At 43.7% G+C, this 25,093-nt stretch overlaps 2 protein-coding genes across 4 annotated transcripts; both read right to left on the bottom strand.

Moving 5' to 3' along the window:
- Positions 1–258: 258 nt before the first annotated feature.
- On the bottom strand, positions 259–7,949 carry fxn (frataxin). Of its 3 annotated transcripts, none has more exons than XM_005942923.3 (6): positions 7,671–7,872; positions 7,509–7,589; positions 4,755–4,846; positions 4,541–4,661; positions 2,745–2,842; positions 259–504 (listed from the first exon to the last, which is right to left on the bottom strand). In XM_005942923.3, exons 1-6 carry the CDS (start codon positions 7,761–7,763, stop codon positions 366–368), a joined length of 624 nt encoding a protein of 207 aa, XP_005942985.1. In that variant the 5' UTR covers positions 7,764–7,872; the 3' UTR covers positions 259–365. The 3 variants fall into 3 exon arrangements, with proteins under 3 accessions (XP_005942985.1, XP_005942986.1, XP_042084603.1); XM_042228669.1 differs by lacking the exon at positions 259–504 and adding an exon at positions 515–808 and having other exon boundaries at positions 7,671–7,949; XM_005942924.3 differs by lacking the exon at positions 7,509–7,589 and having other exon boundaries at positions 7,671–7,903.
- Positions 7,950–10,179: 2,230 nt separating this feature from the next.
- On the bottom strand, positions 10,180–20,427 carry LOC102304532 (3-hydroxy-3-methylglutaryl-coenzyme A reductase). The gene is given in 21 exon segments (XM_042228668.1): positions 10,180–10,471; positions 10,992–11,146; positions 12,076–12,234; positions 12,313–12,453; positions 13,532–13,702; positions 14,164–14,269; positions 14,345–14,366; positions 14,369–14,501; positions 14,646–14,804; positions 15,731–15,925; positions 17,269–17,429; positions 17,504–17,757; positions 18,030–18,190; positions 18,270–18,386; positions 18,472–18,578; positions 19,104–19,209; positions 19,291–19,375; positions 19,459–19,546; positions 19,626–19,737; positions 19,816–19,989; positions 20,291–20,427. Coding segments are annotated over 20 exon segments (2,646 nt in total). The 5' UTR covers positions 19,978–19,989; positions 20,291–20,427; the 3' UTR covers positions 10,180–10,419.
- Positions 20,428–25,093: the final 4,666 nt, after the last annotated feature.

Raw genomic sequence — 25,093 nt, 5'->3', positions numbered from 1 at the left:
AATACCTAAATGAGTTGCTGCTATGCAACTGCATGATTAGATATTCTGTGAAAAAGCAGTTGAATACCTAATAAAGTGGCCAGCTAGTGTGAATTCTGCTACTGAGAAGTTGGTCTTTGAAAACATCAGTTACCCAGATGCCAAGATTAGAGCCTGATCAAATAAACCGTTAACTCCAATATTTCTTCACGACTGGTGAAGAAGCTCAATGTGATGACGTCATTCAGCTGAAGAATGAAGAATGCAACAGAAACAGCATTTCATACAGAACTTCATTATTTACTTTGACAGATGGTGTGTATGCTGCACAGAAATTCACATGTGAGTCACTGAGTCTGTGAATACTCCAAGCATTTAACAGGGTTTTAGGAATAGGGCAGGCCACACAGGTCAATGTTCTTATTAAAGATAATGGAAAACTCCTTAGAAAGCAGCTGGTGAAGGCTGATGCCGTCATGAGTATATACCCAGCGTTCACCTGTCCAGCTGTAGCGCTTGGGTCCGCTGTAAGCACAAGAGAAGAAAGGAAGAGGGAAGTAACATTACTCTATACTGACTTACAACAGATTCTTATTACACCAGTTTGTCAACAGAGAAATATAAATATAAATTTTGTCTGGCTGAGGGGGGAACGCTGGCTGACTCCGCAGTTCGAGTCTCCGGAGGGAAATTCTTGGCAGTTTGAGGCCCCAGGCTTGTGTTGGATACGGTCCATCACAAGAACATTGGCTCGTGTGCGCTGTTGGGGAGACGCCGGCCCAGACCTGTGTTCGGTCCAAGTACGTCACAGGACAGCTGTTCGGGTACACTGTCGGAGTCCATTTAGTCGGAGGGTTAATACAATGTGAGCAAAAATGGAAAATAGCTGAATCCATGTTCTCGGTGTTGATGTATGCAGAGACAGAACAATAGAATATCAAGTCGGGATGTATTTTTGTTCTGATGTTGAAAAGAAGATTGCATCTCTAACAGTTACACTAACAATGCTTATCTTCTGACTTTTAAGGCCTCAACAATGTATTACAGTGATCACTTAAATGCATTTAGTATTGAGGATGGATTGGATGCCTTCACACTCCTCTGTGTAGATGATCTGGAGTACTATAGACTTTACAATAGGCAATTTTCAAATGACACTGTTGACTAAATGTACATTGTCCCATATTTTGTATAAGTTACACCAGTAAACAAACTGGATGATTTACTGTTTGAATACATCTTTGTAAATTAATCTCTTACATTTTTAATGGGTGTTTGTCATTGATGGCTGTGGTGGGTACAGTGGTTGTAAATACGTTTAATTGCAGTAGATGTCAGAGATGAATGCGAGTTCATTGTTATCTGGCAGTGACGACGCTAGTGTTAGAAAATCAGTGCTGTTCAGTGTTACATTAAACACCAGGTTTAGTGTAAAGTACAACCAACACTAATCAGTGCTAATCTTTTAACACTTAAAACTAGGGCTGTGCGATATGACCGAACTCTCATATCCCGATATAAGACATCTATCGTCCCGACAACGATATTTATCACAAAAAGTTGCATTTTCTGTCGATTCTGTGGATCTCGGGCAGCTGAACTTGCGTGAAGTGTTTCCAGCTGGGCGTCGTGTAGCTGGAGTCGAGTGCTACGCAAGTTGAAACCGTAAACACTCTGCATACTATTTCACGTGATTCAGTTTATTTTGAAAATCTCAACAGGCTCTTCAGCTTTATTGTGAAAGGTCGATGTGGAAAATAAACAAGCGGACAGCGTCGTTGTTGCTAACGGCAACGCGTAAAAACAGTCCTTTGTCCGTCTGTAGTGTGGTTTTTTAAATATAAGAGAAAGGGACAACTTTAAGAAACTCTACAGTGACCATCAAAATGATGATAGAAAGTTTATTTTGCGACACCAAGAAACAAACGACAGACGTTTTTATGTCGTCATCCGATATATATCGTTATATCGAACAGCCCTACACACAGTGTAGAATGTTGTTGACACTGCTCAGTGTTAGTGTCATGAACACTAGGTCAGTGTTAAACATATAACACGTTGATAAGCGCTCATTTAAAACTCAAGTGTGGACACATACAGACACGTTTCTAGAGTTAAATTTAACACTCAGTGTCAATTTCACAGTGGGGATTTTGCTGTGTAGAGGAAGAGAGGTCGGCACTATTGGCTGATGTGCAAGAGAGCTACAACTAACAGGTGGTGACGGAGAAAATGGACAGGACTTTTGCTTATAGGTGGCGTGATTGTGCAAGAGGCAGGGGCGGGGTTATTTAAGGTCAAAGGTAATTCTGTTCAGCTGCTGCTGATGAGAAGGGCCAAACGGTTTCTACTGTGCTTAATGTAGTTACCTGTTGTGTTTGTGTGAATGGAAATGTCAGGAAAACCAGACATTGCAAAGGAAATAAATGACACATGAATGTGGTGAACTGTGAGTGCACGTACTAACAAACAATTAGCAACCAGAGCGTCAAAATACAGGATTTAATCACCACAATAATGAAATATTTGCATGTCTGCGTTAATCAATCACGCGATTTATTACTTAAATCAAAGCTGACCAGATTGGTTATGTTGGTAACACACAAGTCACTTATTGGCATCTTAATAATCATTTAGAATTATAAAAAGCAAAACTCAGCTGAGTGGAAAATGTTGACAGAACTGTGTTAAGTAAACTGAACAGAGACATTGTTGGGTTCCAGTTACTCATATTACCATGAAGTGCTACAAAGCTCGAGTCTCACCTGGTAGGAGAAGAAAGCCAGATTTGTTTGTTTGGCGCCTGTTTGTTGATCACATAGGTGCCGTGGTCTCCACCCAGCTTCACTGTCAGAACACCACTCTGTCAAACAAGAAACGGAAGAAAACGGTTCTGCTTTCATCCGTTACCAAAGCAATTTTGACCAAACATCTACATGGAATATAACTAATCTTAATTTTATTTAACATGTATGTAAAGTTTATCCCAAAAAACCCTTTCTGTTTGATTTTGGTGACTATGACTGAAAAGCTTAAAATGACTGCAGCAATTTACCCGATGTGCTATCAACGCCTGGGTTTAGACAGAGATACAACGATGTATCGTCTGCATTACAGCAATAAGACATTCTGTGTTTTCTGAGAAATGAAGCCTGATGGCAGCATGTAAAGGGAGAATAAAACAGGAACTCCACAAGCGAGTGTAGCAGGGTAACACGTGTTACCCAGCATCTCAGAGTATGTTCTGCTCTCTAAGAGGCAAACCATCTCACAGCAGGGCCTCGAATGCCGACGCACGTCTTCAAATGGTTTAATAGGATTGTGTGATCAACTGTGTCAAACGCTGCACTCGGGTCTAGAAGAATTAAAGCAGCCGAAAGCATTGAGCACCTTCAGTAGAGCAGACTGTGTTGCTCTGAAACCGGACTGAATGTATCCAGAACAGTATCTGAAAATGACAGAACTGACGGGTCCAAACCAGCAGCTGGTTTAGAAGAGGAGCAGTTCCATTTCAGACGCTGCTGCTAACAAAGGATGTTCGAAACGTGATGACGACTGTCTTCTCTGAGAAATGGTGTAGGTAACACTTTCACAGGGCAAGTGTCACGTGCATTACTATGTCAGTAAGATGGGACAATGAGACTGGTTTGAAGTAGGTGAGAGAGGAGGAACATGTAGGTGGTTCAGAAGGCTCTGGGGACGGGAGCAGAAGACGTTCTCTGATAGGATTCATTTTTCCAGTGAAGAACCTTTGAAAACCCTCACAGGTGTGTGCGGCGGTCTCAGACGTGGTGGGATGCAGGACAGAGCTGATTGTGTTGGACAGACTTTAGGATTCTTCTTTGTAATAAAATTCACTTACTCGTTCTGCCTGATAGTTATTCAGACAATCTCTAAACACAACGCTGAGCTTTCTTCTATTTTCTTTCTGTTTGACAGCACGAGGGACTTTATTTACCCAAGGCTGAGTTTCTAATTGATGCAGTCTGTGCATTGTTGGTACAAGCTGAACTAAAGCATGCAAGCAGCTCATCACGGTTACAGCGACAAGGAGAAGTTTCATTCAAAGGTGGTTAAAGGAGATTTCAGACGTCATAGGCTGCAGAAAAGAGGCGGTGTGGGTTTGTTTAGGAGATGAGTGAGGGATGGGGATATCAAACATTATGATTAGATGGACACATCAATCACCTCAACACTGATCACTGAAAGACCAGATGACAAGATGGGGGTTCTTAACCTTTTTTACCTCGGGGCCCAACCTTTCCACTACAAGGTGGCCCCGGGGCCTCATTCAGATATTAACTCTATACTGAATAAACTGGTGTTGCTTTTGGTTTGATTTATATTTAATAACTCAATCAAATCTACTTCATTTTAACAGCTAAAACCTTGTCAAATAAATATGGTACAATACAATAGTGTTTGTGGCAGCCTCAGTGTAATTGTATGTTCATCATTTAGTTTCTGTAAATAAGCATTTAGATCATTCTGCCATCATTTATTACAGCTACCATTAAAGTTCACGTCACAGTTAGCAACCTTACAACATCCACAGACTTACAGAGAAGAGAACATCATAGTCGGCCCCAGTAAAAGCTTCGTCTGTGAGGTCTTCAAAGTAATCAGCCAGAGCGTCCAATGTCTCATCGGCCAGCTTCTCATATGCTGCCGCAGACAGTTCACTTTTGGAGAATGACACAAAGTTATAAATGAGTTCAAGTAGTCAAAGCTTAAGCAACGCTTAAGGAGAAAAACAAAAACAAAATATTGGTTACCTTACATGCACGAGGGTGACTTTTTTCTGACTCTGTGAATTCAGGTAGATGGTTTTGCTCCACCTGCAGCCATTAATTCTGCTCCTGAACCACTGAAATAGAAAAACACCAACAAACTTGTTTAATTACTCTTCTCCTTTATGCTCAGCTGGTTTCTGACATTTATGCACCTTATAGAGTATTTATGGCCAACTTTGAAAGTTACAGTTTGTATATTTTCCCATTTGAAGACAGATGATGAAATCACTCGATGTGAAACATTTGTGACGCCTACTTTATCCTTAATAAAGTGTTGAATTTGGAGGTGCAAGGCACTCCCTGATTTTGGACTGAGACATAAGCTAATTCTAACCGTAAACTTTGTTTACTTCTTCAAAGGTTCTGTGGGCCCTTCTATGAACTCTGAGCATCAGGTCTTTCCATAGGTTTTCCAGTTGGATTCGGGTCAGGTGATTGGCTGAGCCATTCTCGCCGCCTGTGGCAGAGTTCAACTTTGGTGTCATCTTTCCAGAATATATTCTCCCAGTATTTCACAGGCTTGTTCCAAACAGATGCAACACACTCATGCAATAAAGAGGATGTTTATTGTGTTCCAACATTACTCATTTAAGCTGAATTTTCCATTAATATGGTTTATAGCAGGGATGTCCAAACTCCGGCCCGCGGTCCATTTTTAATTGGCCCGCAAGTAATTTTATAAATAGAATAGAATAAGGCTGCACTTCAACTTTTGCCTGAGTGTATTGCACTTCTTAGTTTTAACACCAGGGGGAGCTGCTGTTGATCAAGGCAGTTGCTCCACCAAAAACGACAATCACAGAAGAAATGTACCCCAAGTTACTAAACAGGTCAGAACCAAAGAAGCGAAAAGTAGAAAAGTGAGTGCAGAAAATTTCAGACACGGTGGGAGAGTGAATGTTTCTTCAAAGAACTCAAGGGGACGCGTGTCTGTTTGATCTGCACCGAGACTGTGGCAGTTATGAAAGAGGATAACGACGTCATTATGAAACCAAACTTCAGGCCTGTGCATCCGACACTGGTGCTGAGCCAGAGCAGACATTAAGCTCTCGCTGCAGGGTCAGCAACAGTATTTATTTCGTGCTCCACAGGTCCAGGAAAAGGCTCCGATAGCCGCTACACCATCAAACAGTCAATATCTGTAACAATATTCAACTATAGAAGTAATAATATTTGAACAACTCCAGTCAGGACGGAGAGTTTAAACAGGCCTAAATTTGATACAGTTCATATTGATTTGTCACATAGTGTGTGTGTCTGTGAGTGTGTGTTGGTGTCTGTGAGTGTGTGTGTGTGTTGTGTGTCGTGGTGTGTGTGTGTGTGTGTGTGTGTGTGTGTGTTTGGTGGTGTGTGTGTGTGTGGAGTTCTGTGAGTGTGTGTGTGTGTGTGTCTGTGAGTGTGTGTGTGTGTGTCTGTGTGTGTGGTGTGTGTGTGTGTTGTCTGTGTGTGTGTTGTGTTGTTTGGGAGGTGTTGGTTGTGGTGTTGTTGTGAGTGTGTTGTTGTGTCTGTGAGTGTGTGTGTGTGTCTGTGTGTGTGTGTGTGTGTGTGTGTGTGTCTGTGAGTGTGTGTGTGTGTGTGTGTGTGTGTGTGTGTGTGTGTGTGTGTGTGTGTGTGTGTGTGTGTGTGTCTGTGGTGTGTGTGTGTGTGTGTGTGTGTCTGTGTGTTGTGTGTGTCTGTGAGTGTGTGTGTGTGTCTGTGAGTGTGTGTGTGTGTCTGTGTGTGTGTGTGTGTGTGTGTGTAGTGTGTGTGTGATGTGTGTGCTGTGGTGTGTGTGTGTGTGTCTGTGTGTGTGTGTGTGTGTGTGTGTGTGTGTGTGTGTGTGTGTTGTGTGTGTGTGTGTGTGTGTGTGTGTGTGTGTGTGTGTGTGTGTGTGTGTGTGTGTGTGTGTCTGTGAGTGTGTGTTGTCTGTGTGTGTGTGTCTGTGTGTGTGTGTTGTGTGTGTGTGTGGTGTGTGTGTGTGTGTGTGTGATGTGTGTGTTCTGTGAGTGTGTGTGTGTGTCTGTGAGTGTTGTGGTGTGTGTGTGTGTGTGTGTGTGTCTGTGAGTGTGTGTGTGTGTGTCGTGTGTGTGTGGTTTGAGGTGTGTGTGTGTGTGTGTGTGTGTGTCGTGATGTGTGTGTGTGTGTGTCTGTGTGTGTGTGTGTGTCTGTGTGTGTGTGTGTGTGTTGTGTGTGTGTGCTGTGTGTGTGTGTGTGTGTGTGTCTGTGTTAGGTGTGTGTGTGTGTGTGTGTCTGTGTGTGTGTGTGTGTCTGTGTAGTGTGTGTCTGTGTGTGTGTGTCTGTGTGTGTGTGTGTGTGTGTGTGTGTGTCTGTGTGTGTCTGTGTGTGTGTGTGTGTGTGTGTGTGTGTGTGTGTGTCTGTGTGTGTCTGTGTGTGTGTGTGTGTGTGTGTGTGTCTGTGGTGTGTCTGTGTGTGGTGTTGTGTGTTGTGTCTGTGTGTGTCTGTGTGTGTGTGTGTGTTGCTGTGTGTGTGTGTGTGTGTGTCTGTCTGTGTGTGTGTGTGTGTCTGTGTGTGTCTGTGTTGTGTGTGTGTGTGTGTGTGTTGTGTGTGTGTGTGTGTGTGTGTGTGTGTGTGTGTGTGTGTGTGTGTCTGTGTGTGTGTGTGTGTGTGTGTCGTCTCTGTAAGAACCAGACCGAACATTTGTAGATAAACTGGAGATGGTCGAGAAGCTCGGTGACAACTACGTCATTAAGTATGTTCAGTTTAAACTAATCACCAGCGAGTAAAAGCTGAACTTACGCTGTGCGACGGCCGGCAGGGGGGATGCAGCGTGCGGTTAATGAACGGACGAAGCCCCGGGAGGTGAGATAATCTCCAGAACTACAGTGGACATAAAGGTCACTGTGAGTGTGGCTCGTATCTACCATTAGCATCATGTTCAGCCATGGACGCAGCTCGTACCTGGTTCCACAGATGCTTCTTCCTCTGCTGCGTCAGCAGGTTGAGCTGACACACGTGTGAGTAAATCCGCGGTGTCTTACAGAGCAGACGCATGGTGACGGTCCCGATAAACAGTCCCGGTGTGTTGACAGCCAACGCTGCTTCTTCCTCGTCTGCGGCTTTCTTTCTTTTTCGTCATTTGTTGGCGGTTGGCAAACAGCAAAATGGTGTATTACCGCCCCCTGCCGGTGTGGAGAATGAGTTCGTCTTAAACTAAATATGGCCTGATAATACTCGAGTCCATCTCCACTTCCATATCACCGAGCTTCTGGATCAGCTGTCTTCTTTCAGCATCATATTTCTGACAGTAAAACGTGTTTTCCTCCCATTACTTTTGACATCTTTCTTCCATTTTCTGCTGTGTTCTGCTCTTAATCTCTGTCCTGCTAACACTGATAGCCAATCCACTGATACCCATGGTACCCATAAGGTGGTGACTCTGAGCTCCATGTCGTTGACTCTGTACAGTGTTTGCTGAATCTCTATCAGAATGTCTGACCTGCTGTCTGAGTCACTGTCTTGTAAACTAGCCAATGATGAGTGTGAACATATCACTGATCTTACTGGTCTTGCGTCTTCAGTCCACTGGACAGCTGACAGAACTGAAACTGTCACTGATCCTTTTCCTTACTTTGACATGAAACTCAGGAACAATAAATATATCCCGCTTTGGTCGTTCTTTGATGCATCTGTGTGGATTTTGACATAACTGTAACACCGCTCTATATATGCCTGCACTGTATGTGCGTTTAAAATAAAAGCCCTGTTCCTAGAGCATCAGAGAGCACTCAGGACCTTCTTACTGTGAGGCAACAGTGCTGACCACACCACCGCGTTGCCATAATTGTATCATATTCATAGAAACTATGGCTGTCATAACCTTTAGTTACTTTCATCATAAATCAGGGTTCGACATAAGGTGCATCACATCCCTCCTCCCTGCATCAGTCCTGCAGGGTCCTGCAGTCCTGTGGTCCCCGGCTGTCAGGACCCTGCAGGATCTCGTCACACTTTAGTGTCTGATGTCCATGATTTAAGAATCCTCTTTTGCACACTCTCAGTCTTACTTACTCCTTGTTGTATTTAACTTTTATCACTACATCATGTTATAAGGCCTTCAGTGTGGGTTAGTACCTCTAACTTTACACCCCCTGAACACATTTTGTCACCTTATGACCACAAACTTTACATCATACTTTGCAATATTGATCCATGGGGTCAATACTACTTTGTTGTAAAACAGCTCAGTCAGATTGGATGTGGAGCGTCTGTGAACAGCAGTTTTCGAGTCTTGCCACAGATGTTCGGTGTGATTTAGACCCAGTCACGTGGATATTCTTTGATATAAACCATTACATTGTCTGCTGGAAGGTCAATCTCCACCCCAAGCTCAAGTCCTTTGCAGCCTCCAACAGGTTTTCTGCCACGTGTTTAGCTCCATCCAACTTGATTATCTAATTAGGTGACTTCTAAAGGCAACTGATATCACTGGGTTTTGTTTGGGGGTATCAGAGCACAGGGGGCTGAATACACAACACAATTTTCAGATTTTCATCTGCTTAAATTACTTAAGGGATCCAGAAAATGGAGCTCTCAGAAATGAGGAAAAGAAACAGACCAATGAGGAGGCTCGTGGATGCAGTGATGAAGGGCATGCAGTGGGTGAGGAAGAGGGTGATGACCCTCTGTGGGCGACCCTACAGAGAGCAGCTGAAAGAAGAAGAGACAACAGGCCAACTGACTGACCTCCACCACCAGCACCATGAGCGATGTGTGATGGAGTTTGTCATGGTCCTGAGTCTTTGGGGCTGGGGAGGTGTTGCTGTTCTGGTTCTCTGTACGGGTTTGGTCCTGACTTCATCTGAGTCCACTGATTCCCAGCCTGGGTCTCTCTGCTGTTTCCCTGTTTTATTTTGATAGTCTCCTCTGTAATTCTAATCTGTGATTTTGCTTCCTTTGATCTGGATTAGTGTCAGCTGTGGGCTGTTCCCTTTGTTGTCTGTTGTGAGCTCCCTCGTGGTGCGTGACCTTCTGTCAGCCTGTAACTCAGCTTCGTTCCAGTTTTGTTGCTTTGCCATTTCCAGCACATAAAGCTGTGGTTAAGCTTCTGTGTGATGATTTCTTCTGTGGGATCCACACATGTCTGAGGCAGCAATGCTAATGTTGCTGTCACGTGTGCGATTATGGTCAAAGGCAGTCAGCTACTGTTGCATTCCCACACATGTGCTTTTACTTTTGTGCAGTATTGTAGTGTTTGTGTCAGGATGTGGACACGTTTTTATAAAACCAGCCAAATGTAATCAGTAGTTCTCGAAGGCTGAAGTGCAGACTGAATGTTTAACAGCTGAAACGTGTCCTTGTTAGACAAGGAAATGAAATAATTATGAAGCATAAAGTGTGATAAACAGCATGTCTCACACATCAGTGACCAGTATGATGGTATTTGTATTCACAGCTCACAGACTGGACGTAGGAGGGGAGGCATTTTAATTTGACTCCAGTGGGCTGTAAAGCTTACATCATTCTGCTGAAATAAAAGAAGTCATGAACTGATTGTTCATGTAAACATACGGATTCATCCTTTAATGTCAGAATAGAAACTGCTCAGCAGAAAGTCTCTTTGATTTGAATCGTCTTTAAGGTCATCGATGAATCACTCGCCCCTTTCCGATTGGCCACATGAGTTTTCCCAGCAGACCCAGCTGTTCTTTCACGATGCTTCCCTGGTGCACGTTCCTGCCTCCTGCAGGTTTACCTTCGACCTGTGAACAGAAGAGTCAGAACAGGTGCCATCATGGCGTCGTTGCACCAAAACAAAGACAGAATAGATTCATTAGATCCCTGTGGTTGGTAGAATTAAATAATGATTATTGACATTCACATTTTAAGTATAACACAATCATTGAAATGAATTATTCATTATTACAATTCATTATAGGGAATTCTTCTGATTTGGACAACACTGTGACAGCCCTGCAAATATCAGGAGCAGCTCAATAACACAAATCAGGCTGCTTGCTTCAGTGAAGTGCAGCGCTTCTGTTTGACTGGCTGTAGATAAAGAATCATCAGGTGAGAGTTTGTACAAACACAAACACAAATTAGTCTAAGAAGGTGGTTCCCAAACTGTTTCTGCAAGGCCCCCCTTTGTTCTACGAGAACCCCCCATCGAGACACACACACACACACACACACACACACACACACACACACAGATTTTGTTTTTAAATTCCATTGCAGTTTATAATGACGTAACTCCAACACTGGATTACAGGCTCTTACCTGTTGTGGGTCATGTGACTCTTGACCAGATGCCCAGCAGCCAGAGCAGCCATCAGTGAGAGCTCTCCAGCGAGTACGGTGGCACACACGATCCTGGCCAGCTGTCGGGCGTTCTCACCTGGACAGTCCTGACTGGCTCCTTGCACACCCAGCATCTACACACACATGAACGCACAAGTTATATGGCAACCAAATCCTTCCACGGATGCAGCTTTGAATGAAACAGTGCTGCTAATCCATTTATCCATGTAAGGATCTAAAAACCACACGACTGTGACATGTTTGAGTCACTGTGCAGCAGCACGCCATATACCTCTGCTCACACTTGCACTTGGTCCTAAAATCAAATCGAGTTTTTAGTTGTGACTCACTGCAGACGCACAGGTACAACAACAGACTGTGCAAACTAAAAACAGTCGTCATGGAGACACGGTCCAAGCTGAACTCCAAAACGTTTTGTTTTTACGGACACTGCTGGACATTTAACATCTGCATAAAGTAAATGTGTGGCATGTTCACTGTGTGTGTTTAATAAAAGGTGCTCGGGGACACGTGTCACTGATTTATAATCGTCCAGACAGACATGAACTGGGAGGGAAGCAGAAATAAAAACTGTCTTTATTGAATCAAAGTCTTTTTGAAAAGAGCTTTGAAAGGATTGTTGAGGAAGCTACGCCTGCTTCAGTGGAACGTCATTGTTTCCACTTTTCCTGCTGCAGATGATCGACTGTAAACGGGTTTGCTTTGTTTCTCTCCCGTCACCTTAGCTAGCAGCCTGCTAAACTCTTTTCACGTGACTCACTGATCTACTGTCACAGCAGCGAGTTACACGACTGACAGTTTTTACAGCCTCTTACTTTGTGCTCACCCTGCAGGCTTCCCTCCTGCTCAGCTCTTCATGCACTCAGACCGTGCACCACGCATCCATCAGTCTTTCTCGTCATTGTCATTACTGACACCTCTAACTGAACAATATTACATGATCCTAAACATCTAACAGTTGTGTAACCACTTCAAAATGAAAAGGACTGCCCAGTGTTAACTGTTGATCTTCGGTTGCTTGACATGCTTGATGTGCTCGTACCTGCAGACAGGCCTGTTGTGGAGGCAGGTTGGTCCCTCCTCCTACAGTGCCCAGCTCTATAGATGGCATAGTACAGCAGATGTGCAGGTCGTCTCCTGCTGGGCCTGACGGCTCCATGAGGGTGATGCAGTTACTGCTGCCCACTGACTGAGCTGGGTCCTGTGTGCACACACACACACATTAACACAGGACACATGGGAATAACTGATGCGCAGCATTTCCTCACAGGTCATTTACCTGTCCACATGCTATGTAGATGGCTGTGACCAGGTTGGCTGAATGTGCATTAAAACCTCCGATGCTTCCTGCCATGGCTGAACCCACCAGGTTCTTGTTGATGTTAACTTCCACCAGAGCCTCTGTGCTTGTTTTCAAAACCTGAAGGGAGCGAGACCGAGACAGCAGCATGAAACGCTGGCGTCCTTTTACAAACCATCAAAGCGATTCATGAAAAGTGCAGCCACGGTTTGCTTCCAATGAGCTACATCAGAGACCTGACAGGTGGAGCCGTTCTCAAACAGCGAGTCGTTGTTAAATGACAACAGGAAATACTTTAAATACTTTTTAAAATTCAAATCTTGTCAAATGAAAATAGAATTTTAGATGTGAGTGGAGTGTTCGATTAAAGACGAGTCTCTGCCAGAAAGATGTGCTTCATGTAGGTTAAGTCATAAACACCTTCATTTACAAACTGCTGTCTTTGTCTAAAGTTTACATTCGTTTAATGATCGGAAACATTGGGGTGTGACAAACATAAATACACTTCTCACCCCACTGTGCACACAGCAGTGATTCTTTGTGACACTGCGTGCACTCTTACAGTATTGTGTTATAAAGAATGTGATTCTGAAGTTCAGTGTTTTGTGCCGCAGGAAATAAAAAAGCACTGAATGATTGATCAGATCAACATGTTTGACTCAAACTGTGGAGGAAGATCCTGTCAGACTAAGAACAGCAGAGAGTTTAAATATCAGCGTCATTTTTCAAGTCCTCGAAACTCTTCTGGACATTCAAATAGTTTTTTTCCTGTGAACAAACTGTGGTTCAGCTCAGCAGGTCCCCCAGGAGGACACTGGAGTCTCCAGATGGGACACACCCAGTGACTCATAGGTAGCGCAGGTAAAGAACTCTAACTGCACCTGGTGGGTAAAACCACACAGTTGTGCTCTGTGACGTCATCCTGTGAGAGAGACGATAAAGGTCCATCAGACTTCTGAGTGTTATGATCAATAATTTTGAACTTAGATCCTGTTTCTTCAGTTTTGTGTGACAAATTGAATCCTGTTTTCTGTCAGACTGTTTTTAACCCTTAAGGTTGTGCTTAGATTTAATACTTCTCTAAAAAGCAGAGTCAGTACGTGCATCTTCTAAAGTAAAGTTTGCTTCACTGCAGGTTTCTGCTGAAACTCTATTGGCAGACAGTTAGTCCCAGTAAAGGTTACACAGTGCTTCCTACCTCTCTGACCACCTTGGCAGGGATGGTGGCTTCGCAGACAGCAGACTTTCCCCGGCCCTCGATCCAGTTGATGGCAGCTGGCTTCTTGTCTGTGCAGTAGTTCCCACTAACAGCCACCACCTGCAGCTCTGGGAAGTGCTGCTGCAGTAACCTCAGAGCCTCCTCTGTGCCCTGCGGGTAGATCAGATTCATCACGTATGGTTGCTACGTCATAAATGCATCTGACACAGCGACGCAGGTTCATGTTGAGAAACGCTGATCCATCTAAAACAGCGTTTCCAGAAGTGCTGAATAACAACCTTTGTTAATCCAGTATGAGTGAGCACTGGGTGATGGTGTAAGTAAACGGTAAATGGCCTGTATTTGTATAACGCTTCACTTAGTCTCTATGGACCCCAAAGCACTTTACACCACATCCACCCATTCACACACACATGCACACACTGGTGATGGCAGCTACGTTGTAGCCACAGCCACCCTGGGGCGCACTGACAGAGGCTGCCGGACACTGGCGCCACCGGGCCCTCTGACCACCACCAGTAGGCAACAGGTGATGTCGCAGAAATCCCTTTAACAAAACAACACGTGTGTTTCTCCACATTAAACGAAGCTGCAGACACGACCACAGTTACCTTAGAGATCATGTTCATCCCCATCGCATCTCCAGTCTTTGAATGGAAGCGGATATAAAGATTTCTCCCTGCCAGACCCACCAGCAGCTTCTGAAGCCTCGCAAACCTGCAGACAGCAGTCCTCCGTCACACAGGAACAACACACAAACAGACACACAAACACACACTGCAGACAGTTTACCTGCTGGTGTTGTCAAAGGCGGCTTGATGGCCTGAAAACCGTCGGTGCTCTCCAGCCAGGCTTTGACTTCAGCAGCACGGCAGGCAGAGGGCAGTCTGACTACAGGGCCCCGAGTCATGCTGTCAGCCAAGATACGACTACGGGCTCCCCCACCCAGCTACACACACACACACACACACACACACACATTTATGTGGTAAACATTAGCACATGGCTCACAGTGTTTTCATATACTGCGTTCATGCTGTAACTCGTCCTGCAGCACATGCAGAGTAGCAGTAACAACACATGCTACACTCACTGCGATTGCTCGACAGCCGCGGTTGGTGCTGGCGACCAAGCAGCCTTCTGTAGTTGCCATGGGAACTTGGAACTGTTTCCCATCCAGAAGTAGTGGTCCAGCCACACCCACAGGTACGGGCACATAGCCAATCACGTTCTCACAGCAGGTGCCGACAACCTGGGAAACAAGGACTGTGTTCAAAATAACTTACTGACATTTTATTTTAAATCTAAGAATTGATGTTTGTACCAAAATAGTTTCTTAGAAAATTAAAACTGTACTGGGAATCACCACCACATCCCAGTAAATAAGGTGAGAGAAAGGAACGTGAGAACTTTATTAATCTCAGAGGAAATCATTTGGTCACAGGTGCTTCAGGACAGTAAGAACAGCAACTAAAATAAGTAACACAGATACAGCAGAGCAGCTGCAATCACAAATGTCCCAACACATTACACACAGCTAACATATACAGTAGCTCACGCTGAGACGCCCCGCTCATTATACTGACTGTGTACTTTTCAGTGTGTACAGTTCTTGTAGTGTGTACGTGTGCTCCTCCTGTACGACGTGATGCTCCATCATGTTGTCACCTGTGCGACTGCAAATACACCTGAGCTTTCCTCCCACTGCTCTGTGGGTCAGGCTGCAATGCTCCGTGTTCATTAATGTTACAGTTATATTAATAATTATAAATGGTAATGAGCAGTATAACTAGGCTCACATGGTCAGATGTTGCAGTTACAAATGTTTGTTTTAATAAAGCTTCTGTTGAGTTTTTTTAACCTTAAATGACCTTTGACCTCTTGTTTGATCTGTTTGGTGCCTGTTTTCTTTGTTTTACCCAGCGCTTTGTCACTTCCTGTTTATCAAAATAAACTTTACTTCCTTAACACGACTTTGCTGTGATGTGTGTGAACAGTCATTACAGTTGTGTGGTGATAGCTTATAACAAAGAATGTGTAACAGGTACAACACACTACTAAAGTCTTCCTCCTGTCCTTGCCCCGTGGTAAGGCCCTTTGCTTGAAACGTTGAGGTAAGTTTGGAGCAGTCCAGGCAGAAATTAGACGACAACAGAGGAGAACGTAGTTGTGTCTCACCTTCGAGTAGTCATAGTTTGTGTACGGTAAAGAGGAGAGCGCAGAGGAACAGGGAAGCTTGGTTGATAACATTTTTCTTCTAATGGCCACGCCTCGCTCTGCGGTCTCCATGATGGCTTCCAGTTTGTAGGCAGGGATGTGTTTAGAGCTGACCAGGAGCATCACCTCAGCATCACTCAGGAAACGAGGGCCCAGCTGCAACAACCAGACTCACGGTCAGTTATAGTCTGCACAGACCAGTCGCTGGGATTTACTTTAAATGCATGATAAGAAATAATATACAGTAAGATAATAAAATAATATACAGTAAGATAATAAAATAATATACAGTAAGATAAAATAACTAAAAGACTGAAATAATTCTGAAACGTCTTCATAAACATGTCATTTTCCTCCCACAACAAATAAACATTATGGAAAACAGGTCATAGCCAGTTCATTAAATGATGACGACTGTTGGCATTGACACCATACATGCTGCTTATATAAATATCTACACAGTCCTAACTCAGCAGTAAATGCTGTGGACTACATGCACGCTGTGGTCAAACATTCACTAATTCATTGAATTTATTGAATTTCATGGTAATTTGGTTTAATGTTACTTTGTAAGCTGCACGTCGGCCACATGATTCCTGCATCATTGGCAGAGTTTATTTAAAGCAGCTGCTGTGTGTATGAGTACTTTTGACCCCGTGTTTGTACTTTTACCACACAAATGACAGAAAATTCAAACTTGTGAACCAAATTCTTGTTTTTGAAAATCTTTCCAGTTGGAAAAAGAACAGTTCAAAGACATCAATGCGTCTGAGGTTACCGTGGCGTCCGTGACGAGTGTGTGTAAACTGCAGCTCTACAATCACTGCAGATCACACCTTTGTGCAGGTATTGTCTCTTTAAGTAGAGGTGATTTGTTTAACTTATCAAACTGCAACTGAACGAGGTGGAGGTAGGCCGGGTCAGGTCTGCTTTAAAGGGAAGGCAGTCCCATCTTGTAGCTGCAGTTAGCTGCTCTTACTAAATCAAAAGTTGAAACTTTTTGTGGGCTTGTCAGTCTTCCTGTGATAAAGCCGAACCGTTTCAACTGAAAGGGAAACGACATGAGTCAGAAAAGATGAGGAAGGACAAACATGTCAATGGCCTCCACCTGGAAACACTTCCTGTTTGGGGGCCATTGTTTTCCCCTCTTCTCCACATTCACACCAAAGCCGCTGAGGCCGACACCCTCGACTACCTACCTGATGAGGTCAATGACTTGATTCTATACTCTGATTGAAACGAGCTCCTTTCATTACCAACAACATAACATGTTATGTCAGCATAAGTGCGTTCAAAGCAACATAACGACCCTGAAGTCCAGCACATATACAACTGATGCCTGAGCAGATATGTGTGGGAAATTATTAGCATTCTTTAAAAGATCACAACTGATGGCAACAGTTTTAATATCACATGATTCAAAACAAAGAAAATGACTAAACGTTTGTGGAACGAGTTTTTCGAAGACGGGCTTCAGCGATTTGCGTCTAACGGCTGACCTTAGGGTCGTTGAGGATGACCACACAGTGGTTCAGGTCTCTGGGCTTTTGGGGGAGCGTGTTCTCCGTGCTCTCAGACTTGGATTCTTCTTCCCTCGTTACAAAGAAGCTCCTTGGATGATGATCGTTGTCGGCAGCAGACAGGGGCCGGATAACCTCATCTAGGATAACAAGGTTGAATTTGATAACAAAGCGCTAACAAGTCCGTCTGTTTTACCACTATCAGTAGACACACCTCTCTCCCCCTTATGGGCGGGTCCTGGAACAGCCATGGTGTGAGCGGGGGCGTGGCATCGTGACGTAACTAGATCCTCCCTGCAGCAGGGCTCGGATGGGGATGGAGGATTTAGGGTGTGTGTGGAAAGGGAGATGGGGTTCTTCAGTGACAGCGTGGATTCCATCTCAGCCTGTTCAAAGAAGATGTACTTGATAGCCAGCAGCAGGGCCAAGAGCAGACAGATCATTTGCTCTATGTCCATAGTTATCATCCTGTAAGGTAAGATGAAGAGGAACATGTTTCACTTCACAAAAGCACGACAACAGGAATGTCCAGGAAAACTCTGCAATTCCATTATGAACACAAACACAAAGCACAGGTGACCCTGACCATCCATCTCTTCACAGAACAGAGTTTTTGCCCTTTATGTCTCACACAGAAAGTCTCATATGTTCAGCAGCTCAACAGCATGTGCAATGCTCCATGGGGCAGTTATCACAACTGTGCGAACGTTAAATTAAAACAACCTAAACTACTGCATCACCTCGTGAGGTAGAACTGCCAAAGAGGTTTATCCGGCTCAATTCTCCTGGGTGAGAAGTGGTCCAGCTCCATGCCGACCCCGAGCATGTCCACTGCAGAGTTTATGGACAATGGTTCAGCAATCCAGCGGCTGTGAGCATGAACCATGACCAGGCCGAGAGACTGAACGTGGAGCAGAGACAAACATTACACAATTCTTCAAATAAAGACAAAGACACTAAGTAACCCGTTAGAAGCTTACCATGATCATTTTGACCCTCTGTGTTACAGGATTGGGTTTGTTGTCCTCCTCCTCCATTGCTCTGGACAAATCGTTGAGCTGCCAGATAGGATGGCCCCCCTGACTCTCGCGGGACAGCTGAACGAACAAATAACAGGAACAATCAAAGAAACCCGCACAAACATCAACATGTCAGACACATGCAGGAAAGCTGTGCCCTTACCTCCAGCAACAGGGAAACACATGCTGGGAAGAAAGTCATGAACACAAAGTAGTTGGCCAAGACAGACATGCATCCAAAGCAGCACATGATTTCCAACTGCCTTACACCTGCAAGACACCACACAGATATCCGCTCGACAACAAGTCACACCTCTATAGCATCATAATTACAGAAAGGCGTTATTCACTTTCTACAGCAACACTCAGTTTCTAAAGTCTGTCCACTATTACAACAGCAATGATAAATTCAGTGTAGTGGCCAGCTTGGTGACCTGTGGGGGAAGAAACCACACCTGGCACTAATGTGCAGTCAGACAACCTTTGATCTGATTACTAATGCAGTTATGTCCAAATGATTTCACATATAGAAGAAAACTTGTGATTAATAGTCAAACGTGTGGGAAACTCAACTGGTGCTAAAGTGACCAGACATAAATACACGACAGCTTCCAGCAAGCTGTGAAAACAGACGATTCAAACAGTGCTTACTTCACAGCAACGTAAAAGTGGCTTCAGGTTACATGTAAAACAGTATGTTTGTGTCTGACATCGGTTCATGGAAACTGTGGAAAACAAGCTCAGGAACCCACGAGCTAGTCTCTCCTAATGCGAACACCCAACAGGAGCACATACCTGACATGGTTCCCACTCCGATCACTAAGCATTCCACCAGAGCATCCAAAGTAAAGGCAGGTCCAAGTACCGCCATCCCATGAGCAATGTTATCCCTCACTTCATCCTGAAAACATATGAGTGACATATCAGTTTCTCCGCTGCTGTTAGGATGTGGCAATAAAAACCAAAATATAATAGTGCATACCTGAGAACTGGAGCTCAAGGCAAACTTGGCGAGAGCGCATGCTTTGGAGAGGTCGATGAGAAGCAGAAAGAAGGGCAAAGCCTCACTGAAAGACAGGATCAAACTCTTTATCGCACGTTTCTGAAAGAGCTCCTGAAAAAAGGGCCTTTTTATCGAGTGTGTCCTTACTTGAGGCCAGTGAGCTCCTTATCAAGAAAGTGAATGACAACTGTGCTGAATACAAAGCTGGAGAAGATGGTGAAAAGGCCAGCGATGCCTACAGGAAACGCAGACGGAGTCAGGTCAAAAGGGAGAAACATCACCGGCATGTCCTACAAACACACGAGCACTGATACCTAAAATATATTTGGACCCCAGCTGTCTCAGGTTCTGGAACTGGAAGTAAATATAGACGATGGCGATACAACGCGTAATGGTGAGGATGATGACGTCACTGCTCAGAATCTCCTGCAATAATAAAAAACAATAGAATTAATAGAATAAAATCGCACCACTTGTTATTATTGACACTGATCCTTTGCTCACCTCTGTTTTGGGGCAGTCGAAGTTCCAGCCACATATCTGGTCATTCCCAGTGAACATGTTCATGGACATCATGCAGACAGTGAGGGTGACTGTCCCCACAATCACCTCCCAGGGGTGAGAGGCCACCACGAGCCCGTGGGCACGGAACACGCGGGTCAGCATGCTGCAGCGGGGCTACAACATAACACATGTAAACCGAAGAGCTTCCCGAGGATGCCCGATGATAATCTGACAGTTTGAAACGGGATCGATGGGTTTGATTTCTACAGCGTCTGGTCAAAAGCGCTTAATACGTTAAGATAAGAGCAGCAACCAGAAATGGTTACTGACAGGGTTCGGTTTTACACCACAGCTATTTTAAAGTGCTAAATAAGAAACTTTATTTATACTATTTCAATAAGTCAATTACTCATATAAAGCTGCAGGTTGTTGTTATTTTGCTAGTAAAATGTCGTTGTGTGAGTGACTGACTCACCTGGTAAGAAGATGATTATGGAGGTCCGATTAACAGCCCGCCGTGCAGGAGATGTGAAGCTGCAGATTACACTGCGCTTCACCTCCCAGCGTCACCACACCGATGGAACCATGGCACGCTATGGTGTCATGCAGCACTTCCACCTATCAGCTCCGTCTGACGCTTCGCTAGCGTCGTTGCCCCGCCCCGTTTCCTAGGCGACAGTAGTACTAGGGCATGGCCAAAGCTAAAACGACTAATCTCGCCACACACACCAGGCTGTATGTAAAGATCACGGCATGTTAGTTAGCTGTCAGGCTTTAGAGTCCCCCTTTTATTTCTTTTAAATAAATTAAAAAACAAAACCTATCAAAATTTTAAACGAATATCCTCATTTTTGGCTCTTATTTTTCTTAAAAACAAAAATAAGGTTAAAAAAAATCTGGTAATTCTTTGTTTTTACATTCATCGGGCCCCAATATGACCAAATATCAAAGAGAAATTAAAAATGCATGCTGTGGAAGAGTTCGGGTCTTAGGAGGTTAAATAACACATTCTAACCGCGATGTAGTACCAATATAGCGGCACCATTTGAATCCAACGGACCGGGGTTATGGAGCGACCCTAAATACAGGAGGGAGACATGAATGAACTTAGTCCGCTCATACCTGAAGTCTTCTTTGTTTTTTATTTTAAGCAAAAAAGTTGACGAAGCTCTAAAGCTTTTGACGTTCATATATATATGTGTGTGTGTGTGTGTGTCTCTATCTGTGTGTGTGTGTGTGATATGTCGCCAACTTATGTGTGTGTGTGTGTGTGTGTGTGTGTGTGTGTGTGTGTGTGTCAGATTACAAAAGAGAAAATTCACTCTTTCTTGCCACAAGAGCTAAATAGTAAAGTCAATATGAACTGGCAGCTACAGCGTTGTGTTAATCCGACTGGATTCAGTTTGCACTTCATGACATCAGTCTTCACGGTCACTTCCACTTCAGCTGATTTAGGTTTGGTATTTCATTTTGCAGTATTTCATTAATCACTGTCCTGTTTACAGTTTTTGTCACTGCGCTGTATTGCTCTAAATGTAATGTATTTCATATATATAATCTTGTGTGTATGTTTGAATAGCACAACAGAACATAAAATGTGGGGTCCCTATTTTATCTGAAATTACAGTATAACTATATTTACCTACTAATACTAAGGTATTTACATTAAAAGAAGGGAATAGAGTTATTTTACCTTATCTAACATCCAGGTGTTTAACAGGAAAGGAGACACAAATTGTAAGGAATTACTGAGTAAGTACTGCTTAGGTTTGTGCATATTCTCCTTTGTCCCACACGCCATCAGACTGTTTAACTCCTCTCTGGAGGGGAGAGGGAGGGGAGACAGGAGGACAAAGGAGGGGGGAACAACTAAGCTGTAGTGCCTCTTCACTTCACTGTGCAATACTTTTGTTAATAGTCAACGGTGCAATAGACCTCAATACTTAAATGTGCAATTCACTTGTATTTTTATTTTTATTCTATTTATTCTATTTATCCCCTTCGAATTTTTTATATTTTTATGTTATATATGTCTCTGTATTTATATATGTGTGTGTGTGTGTGTGTGTGTGTGTGTGTGTGTGTGTGTGTGTGTGTATATTTATAATATTCTGTAACTCTGTAACTTCTGTTAGTGCTGTGCTTTTTGGAAACCGAATTTCCCAGAGGAACCCACCCGAGGGATTAATAAAGTTTTATCTTATCTTATCTCTTATCTTATTCAATTGTCTTTTTATATGAAATATAAAAATGATACATTGATAGTTCTCATTATTATATCTGAGCCTGTTTTTATTCACCTTTAATGAAAAACAAAGAACATGAAACACTTCTTAACCAGAAAACGAGCTTTAACTACACAGTGCCAAACAAAACAATCCTTTTTCTAGAGTAACTGTAAATGCAGTAATCTTAATTACTGTGTAAGTCATTTTAAGTACTGGGAAGGACACACAGATTATACTGTAAGTAATTTTGTTGATTTATTTTAATTGTCAGTGAGCCTTTCATTTCCGGGCTCAAAGGTAATTGGACAAATTAAATAAATGAAGATAAAATGTTCATTTCCAATCCTTGGTTGAAAAGCCTTTGCTGGCAGTGACAGCGTGAAGTGTTGAGCTCATGGACATCGCCAGATGCTGGTTTCCTCCTTTTTAATGCTCTGCCGGGCCTTTACTGCAGCGGCCTTCAGCTGCTGTTTGTTTGTGGGCCTTTCTTCCAAAGGTCAGTCTCAATGCTCAGCTGAGTTAAGATCAGGTGACTGAGCTGCCCATACAAAAATTTTCCACTTCTCTGCTTTAATAAAGTCCTGGGTTTCTTTGGCTGTGTGTTTTCAGTCATTGTCCATCTGCATTATGAAACTCTGCAGTCTGACTGCATTTAGCTGGATGTGAGCAGACAGTCTGTCTCTGAGCACTCGGCTGCTTCTGTCCTGTGTCACATCATCAATAAACACTAGTTTCACGATGACACCAATGTTCCCTCTCATGTTTCATGTGTGTGGACGAACACACAAACTCCCTGAGTGGCCCCTTGGATCACTGTGAGCAACAGCAGACGTGTGCACTGTGCTCACGCCAGCGTCGAATCCATCCAAGTCACATGGTTTATTAAAATAATCAAATTACAGCATTTACATTTATGTTAGACTGTGGCGGACAACCAGGTGGCTCCACTCACACCCAAGTTGAAGGGAAGTGCTGGGGTGGAGATTTTGGCGCTTACTGTATGTGAAGTTCTACAGAGTCAGTTAATAAAGTTGGAGTGAGACATTGAGGCCTCTCCTGTCGTTATTACATACCTCCACATTGGTGACCCCTGTGGCGAACATGCTAAGGCTCGACGACGAAGCCAGCTCCGGCCTGGAAGCATCGGCTGCTGCCGGACTTCCACCTCCGCCGATGGCTGCGTTTGCTGTGGCGCTTAAATTGCCGGATTTTTGGCTTCTCGACCCTCCTTCATGGTTCGTGCACGTAGAAGCTCAGTTTGCTCTTCGCGGAGTTTCAGCCGACGATACTAAATACCAGAGGTGGGACCAAGTCATTGTTTTGCAAGTCTCAAGTATTTATCCTCAATTCACAAGTCAAGTCTCAAGTAATGTCAGGCAAGTCAGAGTCGAGTCTCAAGTCACTGGTGTAAAAGTCCGAGTCAAGTCACAAGTCTGAAACTTTGAATTTCAAGTCCTTTCGAGTCTTTAAAAAAAACGAAAAAAGCATGTTGCAGTTATGCTAAATGTAAATATTAGACCAGCGGTCCCCAACCCCTGGGCCTCGACCGGTACCGGTCCGTGAGTCGTTTGGTACCGGGCCGCGAGAGTTGAGGCTCAGGTGTGAAATGTCTGGTTTTCAGGGTTTTTATCGGTTTTCAGCGTTATTTTGTTATCGTTTTTATCGTTTACTCGGTTTTCCTGGGTCTTTTCACGTGTGTTATGAATAAATCTTCTTTTTTCGGTACCGGTACTAGTTTTATTTTGTTGTATTTATCCGCGACACCTTAAAGGCCGGTCCGTGAAAATATTGTCGGGCATAAACCGGTCCGTGCAAAAAAGGTTGGAGACCGCTGTAAATATTAGATGTAATTTTTAAATCTGTGTTTTTCTCAACACATGACAAAATAGTGAACTTAGAAAATATACACAAATTGTGAAATTGCACCTCTTTAAAATGCAGCTCAATTAAACCTAGCTCCAAGAATAATTTTCACCGACAGTTCTGAGATAAGCTGCATGTTATTCTTGGATGCGCTTGTAGGACCGGCTTTAAAATCGCATGACAAAAATATCATACACATTAAAAAAAACTGTATCACCAACGGAGCCTGGACAAGCATTTGCTAGTTAGATGAAGTCAGCTATCTCATCGTAGCAAAAGAAGCACCACCTACCGTTCTTTATGCAACTTCAACTGTCGGACAAAGTTGGAAGTTGTTCCATCTCTGTCTGTGATTCTCCTCTTGCATGTTTTGCATATTGCATTTCGGGTTTTTTTGTTGACTACTTCATAATTTATGTACCTGAAAAAAATAACTCTCTTGCAGCATTTTTGAGCGTTTTTTTTTTTTTTTAAAAAAAATCTGGTTAATTTGATTGGCTGTGCTACAGCTCACGCACACATACGTACGGAGTGTGGTTTGAATAAATGAATGAATGAATTGAATTAATGGTGCACACTTTCTATATAATATGCTGTTAAATTTTATGATTTGGGGTGAAATATCAAGTCTTTTCAAGTAAACCGGTTCAAGTCCAATTCAAGTCCCAGGTCATTGGTGTAAAAGTCCAAGTCAAGTCACAAGTCTTAGAACATTTTTTCAAGTCAAGATCTAAAGTCATAAAATTAATGACTCGAGTCGTCATGTGACTTGAATCCACACAGCTGTGGCTACAATGTAGCTTGCTATCGCCAGTGTGTGAATGTGTGTGTGAATGGGTGGATGACTGAATGTAGTGTAAAGCGCTTTGGGGTCCTATGGACTAGAAAAGCGCTATACAAATGCAGGCCATTTATTTACCACACCTCTGCTAAATACCACCATGTGGTGGCCTCACTTGACCCGCTGTTAACCCGCTGCGTGATGACTCTCCTCCGGGACCCCCCAGCCCAAGGCAAGTACACCACCCTCAAGGCGCTGCTGCGGCGTTACTCCCTCTCTGATGCTGAGCGGGCCGAGAAACTCCTTTCCCTCGCGGGCCTGGGCGACGGCACCGCTCTCGAGCTCATGGAGAGCATGCTGTCCTTACTGGCCACGGATGACGGAGGATTCCTCTTCACCTACCTCT

The sequence above is a fragment of the Haplochromis burtoni genome, unplaced genomic scaffold, assembly GCF_018398535.1.
Source record: "Haplochromis burtoni strain Fernald_Lab_line unplaced genomic scaffold, NCSU_Asbu1 Contig_341, whole genome shotgun sequence".
In the NCBI taxonomy this organism is placed as follows: domain Eukaryota; kingdom Metazoa; phylum Chordata; class Actinopteri; order Cichliformes; family Cichlidae; genus Haplochromis; species Haplochromis burtoni.
Note: the sequence above shows the minus strand (reverse complement) of the source record. Positions and strands in the feature narration are given on the sequence as shown.

Coding starts and splice junctions, on each gene's coding strand:
- fxn (XM_005942923.3), bottom strand. CDS start 7,763: ATGCGTCTGCTCTGTAAGACACCGCGGATTTACTCACACGTGTGTCAG. Junction 4,662..4,754: donor GTCACCCTCGTGCATGTAAG/GTAACCAATATT, acceptor ATTCTCCAAAAG/TGAACTGTCTGCGGCAGCAT. Junction 505..2,744: donor TGGCTTTCTTCTCCTACCAG/GTGAGACTCGAG, acceptor TTGTGCTTACAG/CGGACCCAAGCGCTACAGCT.